This window comes from Mustela erminea, chromosome 2 (genome assembly GCF_009829155.1).
Source record: "Mustela erminea isolate mMusErm1 chromosome 2, mMusErm1.Pri, whole genome shotgun sequence".
In the NCBI taxonomy this organism is placed as follows: Eukaryota; Metazoa; Chordata; class Mammalia; order Carnivora; family Mustelidae; genus Mustela; species Mustela erminea.
Window position 1 is genome coordinate 154,507,310 of NC_045615.1, and position 16,323 is coordinate 154,523,632.

The 16,323-nt window shown below is 47.6% G+C and overlaps 2 protein-coding genes across 12 annotated transcripts in view; both read left to right on the forward strand.

The window, feature by feature from the left end:
• The first annotated feature begins 1,677 nt into the window (after positions 1 to 1,677).
• Positions 1,678 to 3,401, forward strand: UTP3 (UTP3 small subunit processome component). The gene has a single exon (XM_032334511.1). It carries the CDS (start codon positions 1,911 to 1,913, stop codon positions 3,333 to 3,335), a length of 1,425 nt encoding a protein of 474 aa, XP_032190402.1. The 5' UTR covers positions 1,678 to 1,910; the 3' UTR covers positions 3,336 to 3,401.
• Positions 3,402 to 14,232: 10,831 nt separating this feature from the next.
• RUFY3 (RUN and FYVE domain containing 3) overlaps positions 14,233 to 16,323 on the forward strand; it is an 84,148-nt gene continuing 82,057 nt past the window's right edge. For 3 of the 11 annotated variants that reach the window (XM_032334521.1, XM_032334524.1, XM_032334527.1), the window contains exon 1: positions 14,665 to 15,286. In XM_032334521.1, the coding sequence (XP_032190412.1) occupies positions 14,935 to 15,286 (352 nt within the window). In that variant the 5' untranslated portion in view covers positions 14,665 to 14,934. Of the gene's footprint in view, positions 14,324 to 14,662; positions 15,287 to 16,323 lie in introns of those variants that run through there. The other 8 variants (XM_032334514.1, XM_032334519.1, XM_032334522.1 and 5 more) reach the window with 5 other exon arrangements.

Below are 16,323 nucleotides of genomic sequence, written 5' to 3' on the forward strand. Positions count from 1 at the left end.
AATTCTTCCCTATTTCCACCCTCTTCCTCAAATTTTTTTTTAAGATTTTTATTTATTTATTTGACAGAGAGAGATCACAAGCAGGCAGAGAGAGGAGGAAGTAGGCTCCCCGCTGAGCAGAGAGCCCGACGTGAGGCTCGATCCCAGGACCCTGAGATCATGACCTGAGCCGAAGGCAGAGGCTTAACCCACTGAGCCACCCAGGCGCCCCCCTCAAATATTTTAACTTATGCTCTTCTCTGTCATCCACCCAGCAAAACCCACCCTCAGGAAAAAGTCTGAAACTAATTTACACTGAAGAGGCAAAGGACTGGGAACAGCTCAGTGTGAGCTGGTCGGGGAGCCCTGTCCCAGGCTTCTGTGCCAGCTGTGCCAGAGTAACCTCCCCAAGTGTCTGCTTCCACATGTATAAGGCGGAAGTAGTTAGAATTAATGATTCCTAAGATTCGTCCCTGCCCAGATCACCGCCTTTAAGGGTCGTCTGCAGCCTTCTGCGTCAGGCATTCGGTTTCTCGCAGCACCTGCGACCGGTAACCAGGTATAGTCCTTCCAGGACTCAGTCACTGAACCAGCGCGGGTCGAACACGTGTTCTGTGCCTGGCGACAGCCGTGTTTGCAGAGATCTACGAGGTGATGGAGGAGGAGGAGGAAAGACAACGAAGCAAGTAACGAGATGGAAGCAACGCCCAAGCTCGCGCGACACAGCCAGCGCGTCCCCGAGTCGGGCGGGAGACTCAACCGGTCCTCAGCGCGGGGTGCTGCGTCCTGAGGCAGGTCGAGGTCTCGGCCGCGGGAGGCCGGGGGACGGGCTCCGGGTCACGTGCTCGCGGCACTTGCCCCGATTCAATCAGACGCACGTCGTGCGATTTGTTGAACGCGTGTCCCTGCTAGACCTCAAGTTCCTGAACTGCGGGACAGCGTGCGCGCGTGTCCACCATTTCCCCCAGAGGCTCACACACCGTGTCATGCTTAGTGACTGCTGAAGAATGGATTTAAAAAAAAAAAAAAAAAAAAGGCCCCCGCGAGCGTGTCGCGTCCAAACATCTTCCGGAGTGGCCGGTCCGCTGAGGCGGGGACCTGTGCAGCCCACTCGAGCGCCCGCAGAGTCAGCTCCGCCCGCGCACCGACCCCCCGGGGACCGCCTCGGGGTCACAAACCACCGCCGTCACCGCGCCCTGCGGGCGCCTCGCTGGAGGTGGGTAACAGCCTCCCCGAGGCCCGGCCAGGGTTCTCGAGGCCGGCGGTGCCGTCCGGGCCCGCGGTTGCGGGGCCAGAAAGGCAGCATCTGGACGTCGCGGACAGAAAACCTGCTTAGCTTCCGGACAGACGGGCGGAGGGGTGTGTCACAACGGCAGTCACTGGGGAGTTCCGACACGTCTACCCTCGCTGCCGGCCGGAAGCGCCCCGTACGATCACGCGACAGCTCACCGGACACCCCCGGGCCGGTCCGAGGCGTGGAGGCAGAGCCCCCCCTAGCGGCCCCGGAGACCGCGCCGCGAGATTCCCGCAAGATCCCGTCTCCTAGCCACGCCCAGACTCGCGAGAGTAGGAACCGCGATCTCAAAGGGCTCCACGGAACGGAACTTCCTACGTCTTGTGTTCCTACACGGAAGGATCTGAATTCACCGGAATCGATTGGCGTTCAAGGGCAAAAGCGAAGAGGGAGGTGCTCTTGAGGTGACAAAGCCTACCGGACGGAGCGGAAGTCCTGGTTCCTACGCCGCACGGAGAGGATCCTGGGGGCCGGAAGGAGGTGGAAACTCCTGCCGCGGAGCAATTCGCGGGCGGCCTGTCCGGGGAGGAGAGCGCGTGGCTGTGGAAAGAGGCGTGTGGCTGCAGCGCGTGGCCGTTGGCGGCGGTCGGAGGTGACCTAAGGCCTGACGTCGCTGTGGAACTGGAGCCCGTGAGTGATGGTGGGGAGATCCCGGCGGCGCGGAGCGGCCAAGTGGGCAGCTGTGCGAGCTCGGGCTGGTCCCGGCCCAGAGGACGAAAATGAAGACGATTCAGAGTTGCCCCCCTCGCCTGGGGACTCCAGCTACTACCAAGACAAGGTAGACGATTTCCATGAGGCCCGGTCCCGGGCTGCCTTGGCTAAAGGCTGGGGCGAACTGGAGAGCGAGGGGGAGGAGGAGGACGGTGATGAGGAGGAAGAGGTTCTGCCCCTGGATATTGCTGATGAGGACGACGAAGGTGGAGAGAGCGCGGGGGAGGACGCGGATGACGATGGCGGGAGCTCCGTGCAGAGTGAGGCCGAGGTGTCCGTGGATCCCAGTTTGTCGTGGGGTCAGAGGAAAAAACTTTACTATGACACGGACTACGGTTCCAAGTCCCGACGCCGACAGAGTCAACAAGAAGTGGAGGAGGAGGAAAGAGAGGAGGAAGAGGAAGCGCAGCTCATTCAGCGGCGCCTCGCGCAAGCCCTGGAGGAGGACGACTTTGGGGTCACCTGGGTCGAGGCCTTTGCAAAACCAGCACCTCAGGTCGATGAGGCGGAGACCCGCGTCGTGAAGGATCTGGCGAAAGTTTCAGTGAAGGAGAAGCTGAAGATGCTGCGGAAGGAGTCACCAGAGCTCTTGGAGCTTCTAGAAGACCTGAAGGTGAAGCTGACTGAAGTGAAGGATGAGCTGGAGCCGCTGCTGCAGCTGGCGGAGCGAGGGGTCATTCCCCCCGGAAAGGGGAGCCAGTACCTGAGGACCAAGTACAACCTCTATTTGAACTACTGCTCCAACATCAGCTTCTATTTGATCCTGAAAGCCAGGAGAGTCCCCGCGCATGGACATCCCGTCATAGAGAGGCTTGTCACCTACCGCAATTTGATCAACAAGCTGTCAGTTGTAGATCAGAAGCTGTCTTCTGAAATCCGTCATCTGCTCACATTTAAACAGGATGCTGGGAAGAAAGGACTGAATTCGAGAGCAAAATCCACCAAGGCCAGGCCAAAATCCGTTTCAGAGACCACTGCTGCTGCCTCTGCTGTTGCAGCCTCCTCTGATGATTCGGATCTTGATGAAGCAGCTGCGCTGAAATTCTATAAGGAAATAGAAGACAAGCAGAAGTTGAAGAGAAAGAAAGAAGAAAAGAGTGTTGACGAACAGGCTCTTGAAGATCAGAATGCGAAGAGAGCCATTACCTATCATATCGCTAAAAATCGAGGACTTACGCCTAGAAGAAAGAAGATCGATCGCAATCCCAGAGTGAAACACCGGGAGAAGTTCAGAAGAGCCAAAATCCGCAGGAGAGGGCAGGTCCGCGAAGTCCGGAGAGAGGAGCAGCGTTACACTGGCGAACTCTCTGGCATTCGCGCGGGAGTTAAAAAGAGCATTAAGCTTAAATAACGTTTTCACTTGGCTTAAGTTTTTCGGCAATAATTTTAGATCAATAAATTTTTATCTTTAAGTGGTGAAGTGATTGGATTGATACATAATACCTAACCTTAGATTTTAAAAATTCTTGTCAACAGGGAAATTTGGTTTGTTGCTCAATTTTTTTGTTGTTGTTCTTTAATTTGTATTGAAGTCATACTGGGAATTTGGGGAGCAGTACAGAAGTGTTTGGTAAAAGAGGTGGTGTGGACCAGAGCTCTCCGATATCCTGTCAAGTGGTCGCCTAGGAAAGTTTCCTGGGTGGTGAAGGAGCAACTGTCAAACTTAGAACACTTTTATAATTTTTCTTGTGAAGAGAATGCACCTTTGGAATCATCTTATTTGTAAGATGGCCTGTAAAATAGTTCTGACATATTAATTTCATTTACCTGAGTGTAATTCTTGAGCAGGATACTTGTAACTAATAGGTCTAATGTCAGCTTAAGGATTTTGTACATTCTGTGTGGTAAAAGCTTAGGAATGAAAAGGAACTTTGGTTAAAAGTAGAAAAAGACATGACAATTACGTTAATTGTGAACATTTTTCTGATAGTCCTTAATGTGATAAGGTAAAAATTTCATTTTCAGTACTGTACTGGGGACTACCAACAGTTGCCGTTTGTACACTCTACTTGCGGAAAATTTGGTAGGATTACTGTGAGGTGAGTGACAAGTTCAAGTGGTAAAAAAGAAAAAAAGTTAGAGCTTTCCTTAGTTATTCTGGTCTTTAAATTAGGAGGGAAATGCTGAGATGGTGAACTTGAAAATATTTGGGATGATGCCAGGGAAGAAAATGACCAGCCTAGTGAAGGAAAGCATAAAAGATGTTGTAACTATGTCACCGTTCATTAGCTATTGTTAATTAAATATCACTAGCCATTAGAGATACAAAGACGATCAGTGGTTAATATTTATTAAACAATCACCATGTACCAGTTGTGCATCACCTCATCTAACCTTTATAGTAACTTTGTGAGGTGTGGTACTGTTTTATAGATTTCCCTTAGGAGGATGCTGAAATTCCAGGAGGTTAACTTTATAAAGGACGCAGGCTTGGGATTTGGACCTAAACCGTCTGGACCTAAACCATCAGTCCAGCCTTTCTGGCTTTCCTTTCCTGATACATTAGGAAAAGTACAAATTTTGCAGTTAACTTAGTCGGGTGCTTTTGAGTTAATTACTTGATTTCCAACTCATTTTCTTTATGGTACAACTATACCTACCTTGGAGAGGTGATGTAACAATGGTTAAGAGCTTTGAGACAATAGCAAGTATGTGTTTTGGTTCTGCCCCCAATCCTTGGCATAGAACTCCCAAGCCCTTGTTAATTCCTAAGTGATAAGAGCACTCAGAGCATTTTTTTGTTCTAATGAGGTGACTGGGTGGGCTCCTGCTTGGCACTGGAATGGGGGCTAGTGCCCAGAAAGTTCAGGCCATAATGAAAAGCTTGGAATTTTCAGCCCTACCCCCATTCAACAGAGAGGAGAGAGGCTGGAAATGGAATTAGTGATTTATGATGCGTATGTGAGAAAGCCTTCATAAAATCCCAACAGTGTGAGGTTCAGGGATCTTCCAGATTGGTGAATGCATCCACGCGGACAGGGTGATGCACTCCAGCTCCATCGGGACAGCATCTCCTGTGCTTGGCAGCCTTTCGCACTTCACTAAATGAATCTCTTCGTCTGACTGTTCACCTGTATACTCCTATCCTTTAACAGGCTGGTAAAAGTTAAGTAAGTGTTGCCATGAGTTCTATGAGCCACTCCAGCAAATTAATTGGACCCAGGGAGAAGGTCGTGAGAACCTCAGATTTGCAGCTGATGGGGCAGAAGCACAGGGAACAGCTTGAACTATCCAGGCAGAGAATGTCAGAATTTAGTTAAATTGTACAATACCCAGCCAGTGTGACAATTGCTAGGGGGAAGAAAGGGGCTCACATCTGGTGTTAAGAAATATTGTGAGTGTGGTAGTATAAAGGAAAGAGATGTAAAACAGTTTTCCCAATTCGAGAGCAGACTAGACTCCCTGGGTTCGTAACCCATTTCCATCACTTAGTCTATGAGTTGGGGTACATCTCTCTGTTCCTTAGTTTTTTTTTTTTTTCATCTAAACTGGGAGAATCAGTAGCAGTGTCTGCTTCGTAGAGGTTTTGTGAAAATTAATATTAAATTAATAATTAAAGCACTTCAAACAATGCCTGTTACACAGCAATCACCTAGTAAGTTTTGGCTCTTAACTACAGGGTTGTGACAACACACCTCAGCACATAGGTGCCCAACGAATTGTAGCTAAAACAGAAACAGAATAAAGAATAGTATGTAAAAACGATTGAGAAATAATATCCTCAGTTTGAAAGAAGAGGGGAGCATTGGGTGAGCACATTAAGGAATACAGAAAACCTAGCACAAGACAGAGGAAATGAAGTTAAGAGGTTAATAATATTCGATGTTCTATGTCAAATCTCTGCCAGATGTATAAAATGAGGAGGAGGAGATATTTTAAAAGGAAGAAAAGCTTTCCATTTAGGAAAATGGAAAAAAATATGCCTGTTAAATATTCCACCAAATACTCCTTAAGAGACCTCACAACACATTGTAAACATTAATTCATTCTGGAATAGCTAAGATATAGGTGGTGCTATCCTAATTACAGACGTAAAAAATGGCCTTGCCTGATGTGAATTGATAGTTAATGAAGTAACAAATTGCTGGATATAGTATTTACATCATCCAAATTTTGTATATATTTAAACATTTAAAGGGCACTGAGATGTGGGGGGTACCATCCTAACATGGGAATAACTAACTACTCAGTGTGATCACTTAACCATAGCGACTCAGTGAACTCAGGAGTGTCGTGGGTAACAGTTCCAATAAAATAAATGACTGGTTTCTGGCATCAATCAATATAAAACAACATCCTCTTAGTTTTATGTCAGCATGTTAAGCTGTGGGTAACTTAAAAATACTAAAAAGTAAAGAAAATACCAAACTAGTGATCCAGTGATTTACTCTACCACTAACCAGCGGACGAGTTTTGAGTATCAATTTCTCTAAGCCACAGTTTCTTAGTTTCTTACCTATATTCTTGTGAAGGAATTAAATAAAAATAAATGTATCCCTTTAGTTTTTGTGTAGAAATAAATTTGCTTCTCAGGCTTCTTTTTTTTTTTTTTTTTTTTGAATTTGACAGACAGAGATGACAAGGAGGCAGAAAGGCAGGCAGAGAGAGAATGGGAAGCAGGCTCCCCACTGAGCAGAGAGCCCAGGACCCTGACATGACCTGAGCGGAAGTCAGAGGCTTAACCCACTGAGCCACCCAGGTGCCCCTGCTTATCAGACTTCTAAAACTACCTTAATGGTCAGAGCTTTTGGCCCCTGGGAAATTACTTTTTGTGGTCTTAAAGATAAAAATAGCTTATAATTTGAATAGTTATATTCACATATCTGACACAAAAAAACATCTCTGAAGAATGACTGGAATTGCTTATTCCTTGCTATTTGTCTAAAGTAAAAGTTTTAATATGTTACAGTGATATAACATTATCAAAATAATTCAAGAAAAGTGAAGGTCAGTGTAATTTACATCTCAGATCACAATGAGGAACAAGTACCACTGACTGAATAGAAACTGATCCCAAAAGATCATGTAGGATTCACCTAGAGTTCAAATCACTCAAACTGAATATTACTTTGGGTAATAATCAGAGTTGTTGTTTTTTTAAAGATTTTATTTATTTATTTGACAGAGATCACAAGTAGGCAGAAAAGCAGGCAGAGAGAGAGGAGGAAGTCTCCCTGCTGAGCAGAGAGCTCCATGCAGGGCTCGATCCCAAGACCCTGGGATCCTGACCTGAGCTGAAGGCAGAGGCTTTAACCCACTGAGCCACCCAGGTGCCCCATAAGTCAGAGTTTAAATATTCTTTTAGACAGTGATTCTTTTTAACACATTTGCATTATACCACAGAAACAAAATTAAAAATTTACCACCACTCGGGGCACCTGGGTGGCTCAGTGGGTTAAAACCTCTGCCTTTGGCTCGGGTCATGATCCCAGGGTCCTGGGATCGAGCCCCACATCTGGATCTCTGCTCTGCAGGGAGCTGGCTTCCTCCTCTCTCTCTCTCTGCCTGCCTCTCTGCCTACTTGTGATCTTTGTCTTTCAAATAAATGAATAAAATCTTAAATAAATAAATAAATATTTTTAAAAAATTTACCACCACCCAAATCAACAAGTGTAAATGTGTAAGTTTTAAATTTTGCTTAAAGTATATTTTCCTAATATCAAAGTTTTTAACTTAGTTACTTCAGCTATGCATTCCAGAGGTTTTCTGGATTCCTTCAGCTATACATTTTTGAGGAAGAAAAAATGATTTTTTTTTCCTTACATTTGCTTCAAAGCGAAGCTTTAAATGAGAGTAAATATTAAGAATCCACATTTTTAAAAGTATAAACAAAACAACAACCAAAAAAAAAACCCTGGAGGAAATGAACAAAATGGTCTGCCTTAAGGAAAACAATGTGGGGTAGCAAGTAAAAGTGACCTCGGGAGCCAGACTGAGTTCAAATCCCAGTCACCACTTACAATGTGTCTTTGATCTACTTAATCTCTTCCCAATTTCCTCACATTGAATAATGTATGATGTTCTAGCCATTTAAATAGTTAAACCATATAATATACGTTTAGAACAGCACCCAGCAGGTAAGTGTTTAGTGTTAGTTAATATTAACTTTTTTTATTATTAATCCATTAAAAAAATCACTCCCTCCACTTGAAAGAGTTAATTTTCTCCTTGGTTCTCTCAGTACTTTACAAACCAGAGCACCTAAGGACGAGGCGGTAAGTTGAAGAAGCAGATTTCTGTGCCCTACCATCACAGACTCGGATTTAGCAGGCCTGGTGTTAATCCAGGGATCTGTATTTTTGACGGGCACCTCAAATGATGCTGATCCAGATAACCTATAGAATACACTTTGGGAAACACTGCCCTGGGCACACTGGTCTTAGGTTTCTCTTAGCCAATAACAGAGACATGAATGAAATTAATTACAGGAATGAAATATGGGTGGTATTAACATAAGACTACAGAACCTCAATTGTTAGTCCCATGAGAATCTGTTGAAAGCAATGGACCGCCAGGCAGAACAATAACCTAGGCTCGACCACATTTTACATACCAGGAGTGGGTTCCTGGACTCTGAAGCCAGGAGTCCTTGGACCTCAGGAAACCTTACACTTGACCTGTTCCTTTTATTTACCCTTAAGCGTTGCTTTATCTAATACATACTCTAGGAGACCATCTTATGATGAGTGAGAGGGGATTATTCAAAATAAGCAGATGAGGGACGCCTGGGTGTCTCAGTTCGTTGGACGACTACCTTCGGCTCAGGTCATGATCCCAGAGTTCCAGATTGAGTCCCACATCGGGCTCCCAGCTCCACAGGGAGTCTGCTTCTCCCTCTGACCTTCTCCTCACTCATGCTCTCTCTCATTGTCTGTTTCTCAAATAAATAAAATCTTTAAAAAAAAAAATAAGCAGATGACCAAACAACTGTATTAGCACTCATAATTCTTTTATTCTTATTACATGAGCAATTTATATGTATATATTTTTTTTAAGATTTTGTTTATTTATTTCACAGAGTAGGCAGAGAGGCAGGCAGAGAGGGTAGGGGGGCAAAGCAGGCTCCCTGCTGAGCAGAGAGCCCGATGCAGGCCTCAATCCCAGGACCCTGGGATCATGACCTGAGCTGAAGGCAGCAGCTTAACCAACTGAGCCACCCAGGTGCCCCTACATGAGCTCTTTTAGACATACAGTTGACATTTGAACAATATAAGGATTAAGAATGCAAACCCACACCCCCATGCAGATGAAAATCCCATATCATTTTTGACTCCCCCAAAACTTAATAGCCTACTCTTGACCAGAAGCTTTACTGATAGTATAGATAGCAGATTAACACATTTTTATGGTATGTGCATTATATACTGTATTCTTTTTTTTTTTAAGATTTTATTTATTTATTTGTCAGAGAGAGAGAGCACACACAGGCAGAATGGCAGGCAGAGGCAGCAAGAGAAGCAGGCTCCCTGCCAAGCAAGGAGCCCGATGCAGAACTCGATCCCAGGACCCTGGGATCATGACCTGAGCCGAAGGCAGCAGCTTAACCAACTGAGCCACCCAGACATCCCTATATACTGTATTCTTACAATAAAATAAGCTAGAGAAAAGAAAATGTTATTAGGAAAATCCTATGGAAGAGAAAATACATTCACCAAACTGGACTGTTACTTATTGGAAAAATCCACATAGAAGAGTCCCTGCACAGTTCAAACCCATATTGTCAAGGGGCAATTGTACTTATGTTTCTAATTACATCATATTCAAACCTACACATAAAGGGAAATTAAGGCCAAACAAATAAGTTTATTCCTTAAACTTCACTTAAGTCCAACTTGTCACAATCACTTCTGTTCAGGGTCCCAATGGCACAGAGTTTTATAAGATTTCAGGAAGAGTAAAAGTATTTCTGAGAACTACTAGAGGAGTAAATCTGTTGTGTACTGTAAAAAGGAGAAACTCAAAGATGTCAACTTTCGGAGAAGACTCATTGGTGAAAGAGATAGACATGTTGAAGTTGGACTGATTAACTGCTTAGTTAGGATGCTGTGGGACCTCAAAACAGGCATGTAGCTCTTACATAAGGAAGGCAGAGAGTTCTTTTTGAGTAGAATCTGGGAGGAAGAGTGAGTGTGGCAATGTGGGGAATGCAAACATTTTAAAGTTTATCCAGGAGCACCTGGGTGGCTCAGTTGGTTAAGTGTCTGCCTTTGGCTCAGGTCATGATTCCAGGGTCCTCGGATCAAGCCCCATGTCAGGCTTCCTGCTCAGTGGGGCATCTGCTTGTCCCTCTGCTTCTGCCCTTTCCTCTGCTCGTGCTCTCTCTCACTCTCAAATAAATAAATCTTTTTTTAAAAAAAAGTCTATCCAAAGGCAACAAGGGCGAAACAAGGTTGGAAGATAATATTGGAAAGGTAGGGAGGGGTTAGATCATGAAAGACCTTAGATTGTATCCCAGATACGAAGAAGACAAGCAAGGTTTTTTAAGAATCTATGCAACATAATTAGATCAACCTTCAGATAAGCTAATTACTCATTCTAACTGCTGTAGAGCAATGGAATTGGAATAGATTAAAAATAGAGGCAGGAAAACCAGCTAGGATTGCAATAATACAGGCAAAAAAGAAGATTCCAATTAAAGCAGCGAAAACAAATTAAGGAACAGATTTGACAGAAATTTAAAAGAGAATCTGATGAAGGCATGAGAAGTGGGAAAACAGTGAATAAAGTCATACAAGGCCAGAAATCTGAACAACCGCATAGTTTCAACATTACTGAGGTATTAAATTCCAAGCTGACACAAAACATTATAAGCTTCTCTAGCGTAAGCCTTTGAACGCCCCTTTTCCACAGTAAACACAAGGAACACCACTTTGCTCTTTGCTATTAATAGAACTTCGTAAAATATACATATATAATTACCAAACTCTTAATCAAAATCATCCCTCAACATGTTTTGTTTTCTATTATAAAGGCTAGGCCTTCATCATAGACTATTTGCAATACAGGAAAGTGGAAAAATGGAAAAATGCATCCATATTTCTTTCACCCGAAGAAAACTGCCATCGCTTGACCTGGGTTAAGTATATTGCTGAAGATAAATATATCTTAAGAGCGCATTGTAATCTCATTAAGAATATTATATTAAGAGTAGTGCTTATAGGGGCACCTAGGTGGCCCAGTCAGTTAAGTGCCCGGCTCTTGATTTTGGCTCAGGTCATGGTTCAGGTCGAGACCCCTGGTGGGCTCTACACTCAGTGGGGGGGTCTGCCTGAGGATTCTTTATCTCCCTCTCCCTCTGCCCCTGCCTGCTGTGGGCTCTCTCTTTCTCTCTCTCTTTGGGACAAATAAATCTTAAAAAAAAAAGCAGGGCTTATATTTCTAAGAGTTTAACGGATAAACACGGAGAGGACATATATATATATTGACTAAGTATTTTTATAATTACTCTTTTGCAAAAATAAGTCAGTGACGGTCATCAAAACCTTGTGAATCAAAAGGAAAGAACATTGGACTCTCCAGAGAGCTTTCACACTGAGGCTTTATATTAACTAGTTGGTGTAAATAAATTTCTGGATTAAAATCAGAAGTTAAACATGAAATCTTGAGTGTATAGTTTTCAAGTAAGTCTTTCCCCAAGTACCACACAATGAAAAACAAACTGCTCAAAAAAAAAGTTTTTTTTTTTTTCTCAAGATTTTATTTATTGACAGGCAGAGATCACAAGTAGGCAGAGAGGCAGGCAGAGAGAGAGGAGGGAGCAGGCTCCCTGCAGAGCAGAGAGCCCGATGCGGGGCTTGATCCCAGGACTCTGGGATCATGACCTGAGCGGAAGGCAGAGGCTTTAACCCACTGAGCCACCCAGGCACCCTTATTTCATTTTATTTAAGATTGTATTTATTTGAGAGAGAGAGCACAGAAGGAGAGCGAAAGCAAAGAGCAGACTCCCTACTGAGCAGAAAGCCCGATGTGGGTCTTAATCCCAGGACCCTGAGATCATAACCTGAGCTGACCCAGGCGCCCCATGAACTGAGCTGAAATACCTAATTGACTGAGTCACCCAGGCACCCTTATTTTTTTTTTTAAGTTTTAATTACTTAAATAATCTCTACATTACACATGGGGCTTGAACTCATGACCCCGAGATCTTGAGTTGCCAGCCCTTCCCCCCGAGCCAGCCAGGAGCATGGAAAACTATTATCTTGGAATCATTACAAGCCTATACACAACACTGAAAAAGAAAAAAAGCAAAAACAAAAATGTTCCATCTGTTCCCAAGTAGTATTTTTTTCTCTCACCACAGTTCTAAAAAGCTTATGCTAAAAGTACATCCATGATATTGATTTCTAAAAAGTGTTGTCACACGTTCTAAGAGTCCATCCTTAAGATCACCAGAGGATTTCAAAAAAAAACCGAAGGATAAATAAAAACAAAATGAATGTAGTTGAAAAGCCTCTCTTGCTTATTTCACAAGAAAATGAATAAAGCCTGATTCTTACAGAAGCTTGGATTTTGTCCCTTTAAAACAGTACAGTAAGATGTTCTGTGAATTTTCAAGAAGCAACATGTTTAGGCTTGTTTTTATAATCTTGGCTTCCTTAAATGTGTGCAGCAGCTGAATCAACCCTTACTGCACTGAAGCTGATGCAGAGCTGTGATCATATTATTGATCCAAAAGCTAAAAGCATAAGCAACTAGGAACTTGGAGTACCATCCACCTTTAAAGAAAAGGCTCACAAAGAGCCTTACCTATAAATTTTAAAGAACTCATATTTCAGCTGGCTTTCTATATTCATTACACGGCCACTTAATTAACGACATAAAACATAAATAGAACTGCTTTTAAATGCAGAGAGGCACGCACAAAAAACAATTACACTGCAAGATTCCACAGCATGTCAGTGTTTCTTATACCTATGGGGATCTTGGCTAACTAGAGAGGAGAAAGCTGGCGATTTAGACTAGATCATGTTTTGTACTTGAACTCCATGACTTCCTTGGCTGATTGTGATTTGTGAGGACTCTGCTCTTTCCTCCTACCTTCAATGGAGTTAAGTGTATATTCTTGTCAAATTCTTTACTGAAACATTGCAAAACATCTCCGTGAAGGAGCTATAATCATACTTAAATTTTTCTGCATGCAAAAACAAGGTAGAAGATCCAGTTAAGGATGGACATTAAAACCATATAACACACCCGGAATCTTTAAGTTTTTCTTTTTGAGGTATTTTACAGTTTGTAATTCCTAAAAGGCAAATATGTGTTTTATCAAGATTCTCACCCTCACCAAGACTGAAATAAAAAGGCCAAACAATCTCCCCAAATGCTAAAGATACGATGAAAAAGGTTTTTTTCCCCCTCAGTTGAGTTTATTTCTGAAAGTTCTATGCTGTTTTGCCAGTAATAAAATATAGCTAATAACATTATAGCTAATAAGAAGTTGACAGGTCTGGTCTTAAAGGCTTTCCCTGAATTTCTTATTTAATCTCCACAACATGTCTGTGAGTAAGGAATATAATAATTTTTACAAAAGAGGAATCCTGGCTCAGAGCACAAGGAACTTAGTCAGGGAGGCTGCAGCGCTGGGATCAACAGGTCAGGGAAATGCCAGAAACAGAAAAAGCTACAAGAAAACGGTCAAGCTCCTTGACGTTAGCTGCTCCTAAACGTTTTTTAAAATAGTTTTTGTTTCAAAGTTTTTTGGTGAAAGATAGTATTAGAAGGTTCACGTTAATTCCTTGTAACTTCGAGAGTGATTTTCAGAGAATAACAATAAAAAAGGTTTATTTTCCCAGAGAAGGACAGCTTCCTCTGCGGCGGGAAGGACAGAAAGAGAAAAGCGGGCGCCCCTGTGCCACAGCAGGGGCTTTGATGGGGAGTCCGCACGGGTCCCCACGCCGGCGCCCCGCAGCCCGAGCGCCAAGCCAACCCGCTAGGAAACCCGCGTGGAGGCTCGCGGAATCCGGCGTCGGAAAGCGCGGTAATAACCGGAAATCGTCTCTATTGGAGAAAGAAGCGTTTGCTGAGGGGAATGACTGGATCCGTCAGCATCGACTCAAACACTGAAAATAGAGCCCCGGGCCCCACGGAAGGGAAAACCGTCGACCTGTAGCCCACGCGGGTCGCATCAGTTCTCGTGTTTGGTTGAAAATGCGCTCGTGCGCGCCCGGAACGCCCGAAAACCCGGGAGCTCGCGTCCCAGCAGAGACGACGCGTCTACAGGGCGCGCGTGACAGGGAACAAAAGAGGTGGCGGAACGCGGACGCCCCCCTCGAGTCTGTCCCAGGCGGCGCTCAGCCATGAGAACCGTGAACCAACGGTTCGAGTCCGCGCGTGTGAAAGGCGAGTGGGGCCGCTGAGGACCCGCGCGCTGGGAGGCCCCTTTTAAAAGGAGCCTCGCCCCTGCTCCCACCGCGATCGCGGCGCCTCCGCGCTCCGGCTGACGGGAGGCGGCAGCCCCGGGAAACGCCACGGGCTGCGGCGCCCCGTCTCCCGCCCCTCAAGCCCCGGGGGGCGGACACCCCTGACGGCCCAAGGGGGCCGGGCTCGGGGCGGGTGAGGTCGCGGCCCCGGGCGCCGTCTCCTCCTCTAGGGTCGAGAGGGAGGGCCCCGCCGGCGGAGGGAAGCGGAAGGCGGGACGTGGGCAGAGGAGGACGCCGCCCCCTAGGGGAGCCGCGCCGCTGGCTGCGGGCCGGGGCGGGAGGAGCCGCGCGAGGAGGCGGCGGTAGGGGGACCGCGCCGTCGGGCGGGGCCGCCGCTCCCGCTGGCTCCGACCCCGGCAGGGCGGCCTGTAGACGGCGCGGCGGAGCGCAGACGCCGGCCCGCGGCCGAGGAGAAAGGTGGCGGCGGCGGCGGCGCTGACGGGACGAGGCGGCGACTCGCCGCCGTGACCCTCCGCTCCCCTGCCCGCGCCCGGGAGCGAGTCGCCGGCGGCGGCGAAGGAAGGAGCGAGCATGGCTGAGACCCCGCCGCCGGCCGCCTCCGGCGCGGAAAGTTGCAGCGAGGAGCCGGCGAGGGGCGGGGAGCCGCTGCCGGAGGAGCCGCGCCGCGCTCCAGCCGGGGCGGCGGACCGAGAGGGCGAGGCGGGGCCGCCGCCGGCCTCCCCCGCGGGGCAGTCGGAGCCCGGCTCGCCGGTGGCCGCCCCCTTCTTCCTGCTCTACCCGGGCGATGGAGGCGCCGGCTTCGCGGCGCGCCCGCCGCCGCCGCCGCAGCAGCGCGCCTGGAGGACGCCGCCGTCGCCGGGCTCCCCGCTGCCCTTCCTGCTGCTGAGCTACCCGAGCGGCGGCGGCGGCGGCGGCAAGCACCGTGAGTGGCGGCGGGAAGGGGGGACTCGGCCGGGAGGCGGGCGGGGGGCGGGGAACTGCCGCGCTCCGGCCGCCGGACTGTTTACCTCCGCGTCTCCCCAGGCCGCGGGCTCCCGCCCGGCCTCCCCGCCCCTCCCGGGCCGGGCGCTGGTCCTCGCCGGCCTCCCACGTGCTCGCCGGATCCCGGCCCCGGGTCCCAGGCTGGGCGCCTTCCTCGGAGAAGCCGAGGAGGGGGCGGCGCCCCGAGACCCGGCGGCCGCGGCGACCCGCCTAGGGAGGGCTCCCGGCGCCGCGGCCGCCGAGTAGGTGTGGCTGCGCCGCCGCCGCCGCCCGCGCGGCCTCAGCCGCACCAGTAAAATTTTTACGAGCGTTCGCGGCGCGGCCGTGGGTCCCACAGATTCGTCCCCCCGGACCGGGAAGAGAAATCGGGACCAGTGCCCGAGATGTCGAGAAGGGGGACGTGTGGCTTTGCAGGGGCCGCTCCCGAGCTTGGAGCGTTTGGCAGGAAGAGGCCTCCGCCTTTCGGCCACCCGGACGCGGGAGCCCTCTGGTTGCCGCGGACCCCACTTTGGGCTTTGTCGGCCCACAGATGTTCATTGCTGCTCGCCGTGAGCGGGGCCCTAGGGCGGACAGTGTGTATAAAAAGACTGGGAGGAATGTGAAATCTGGTTCGACAGGACAGGGTCTTACAGTAGGAAAATGTGGCTGGAGATACCAGGCGTGCCATAAATGCAAAATACTTTGCTGTGTGAGTTCTGAAAAGGGGGAGAAACTTGCCTAAAGGGATGAGGGGATCTCTCTTTCCCAGAGATAGAGCTAAAGGTTTCTTTGATCGCCGCAGCAAACCTTTTTTAACTGCTCCCCACAACCAAGAAATCCCGACTTTGCCTTTTCTAACCATCCATCCCCTATGAAAAGATTAACATTAGTTTAATGTTTTCTGGGTGCATGTGCTGTGATTATCAGAGTTAATCCTCACATCTCTGTGAGATACGATGCCACGTTTTCAGATAAAGCTAAGGGTCAGTATTATTGAGT

Bases quoted from the DNA above. Each gene is read 5' to 3' on its own strand.
- UTP3 (XM_032334511.1), top strand. From the start codon at position 1,911: ATGGTGGGGAGATCCCGGCGGCGCGGAGCGGCCAAGTGGGCAGCTGTG.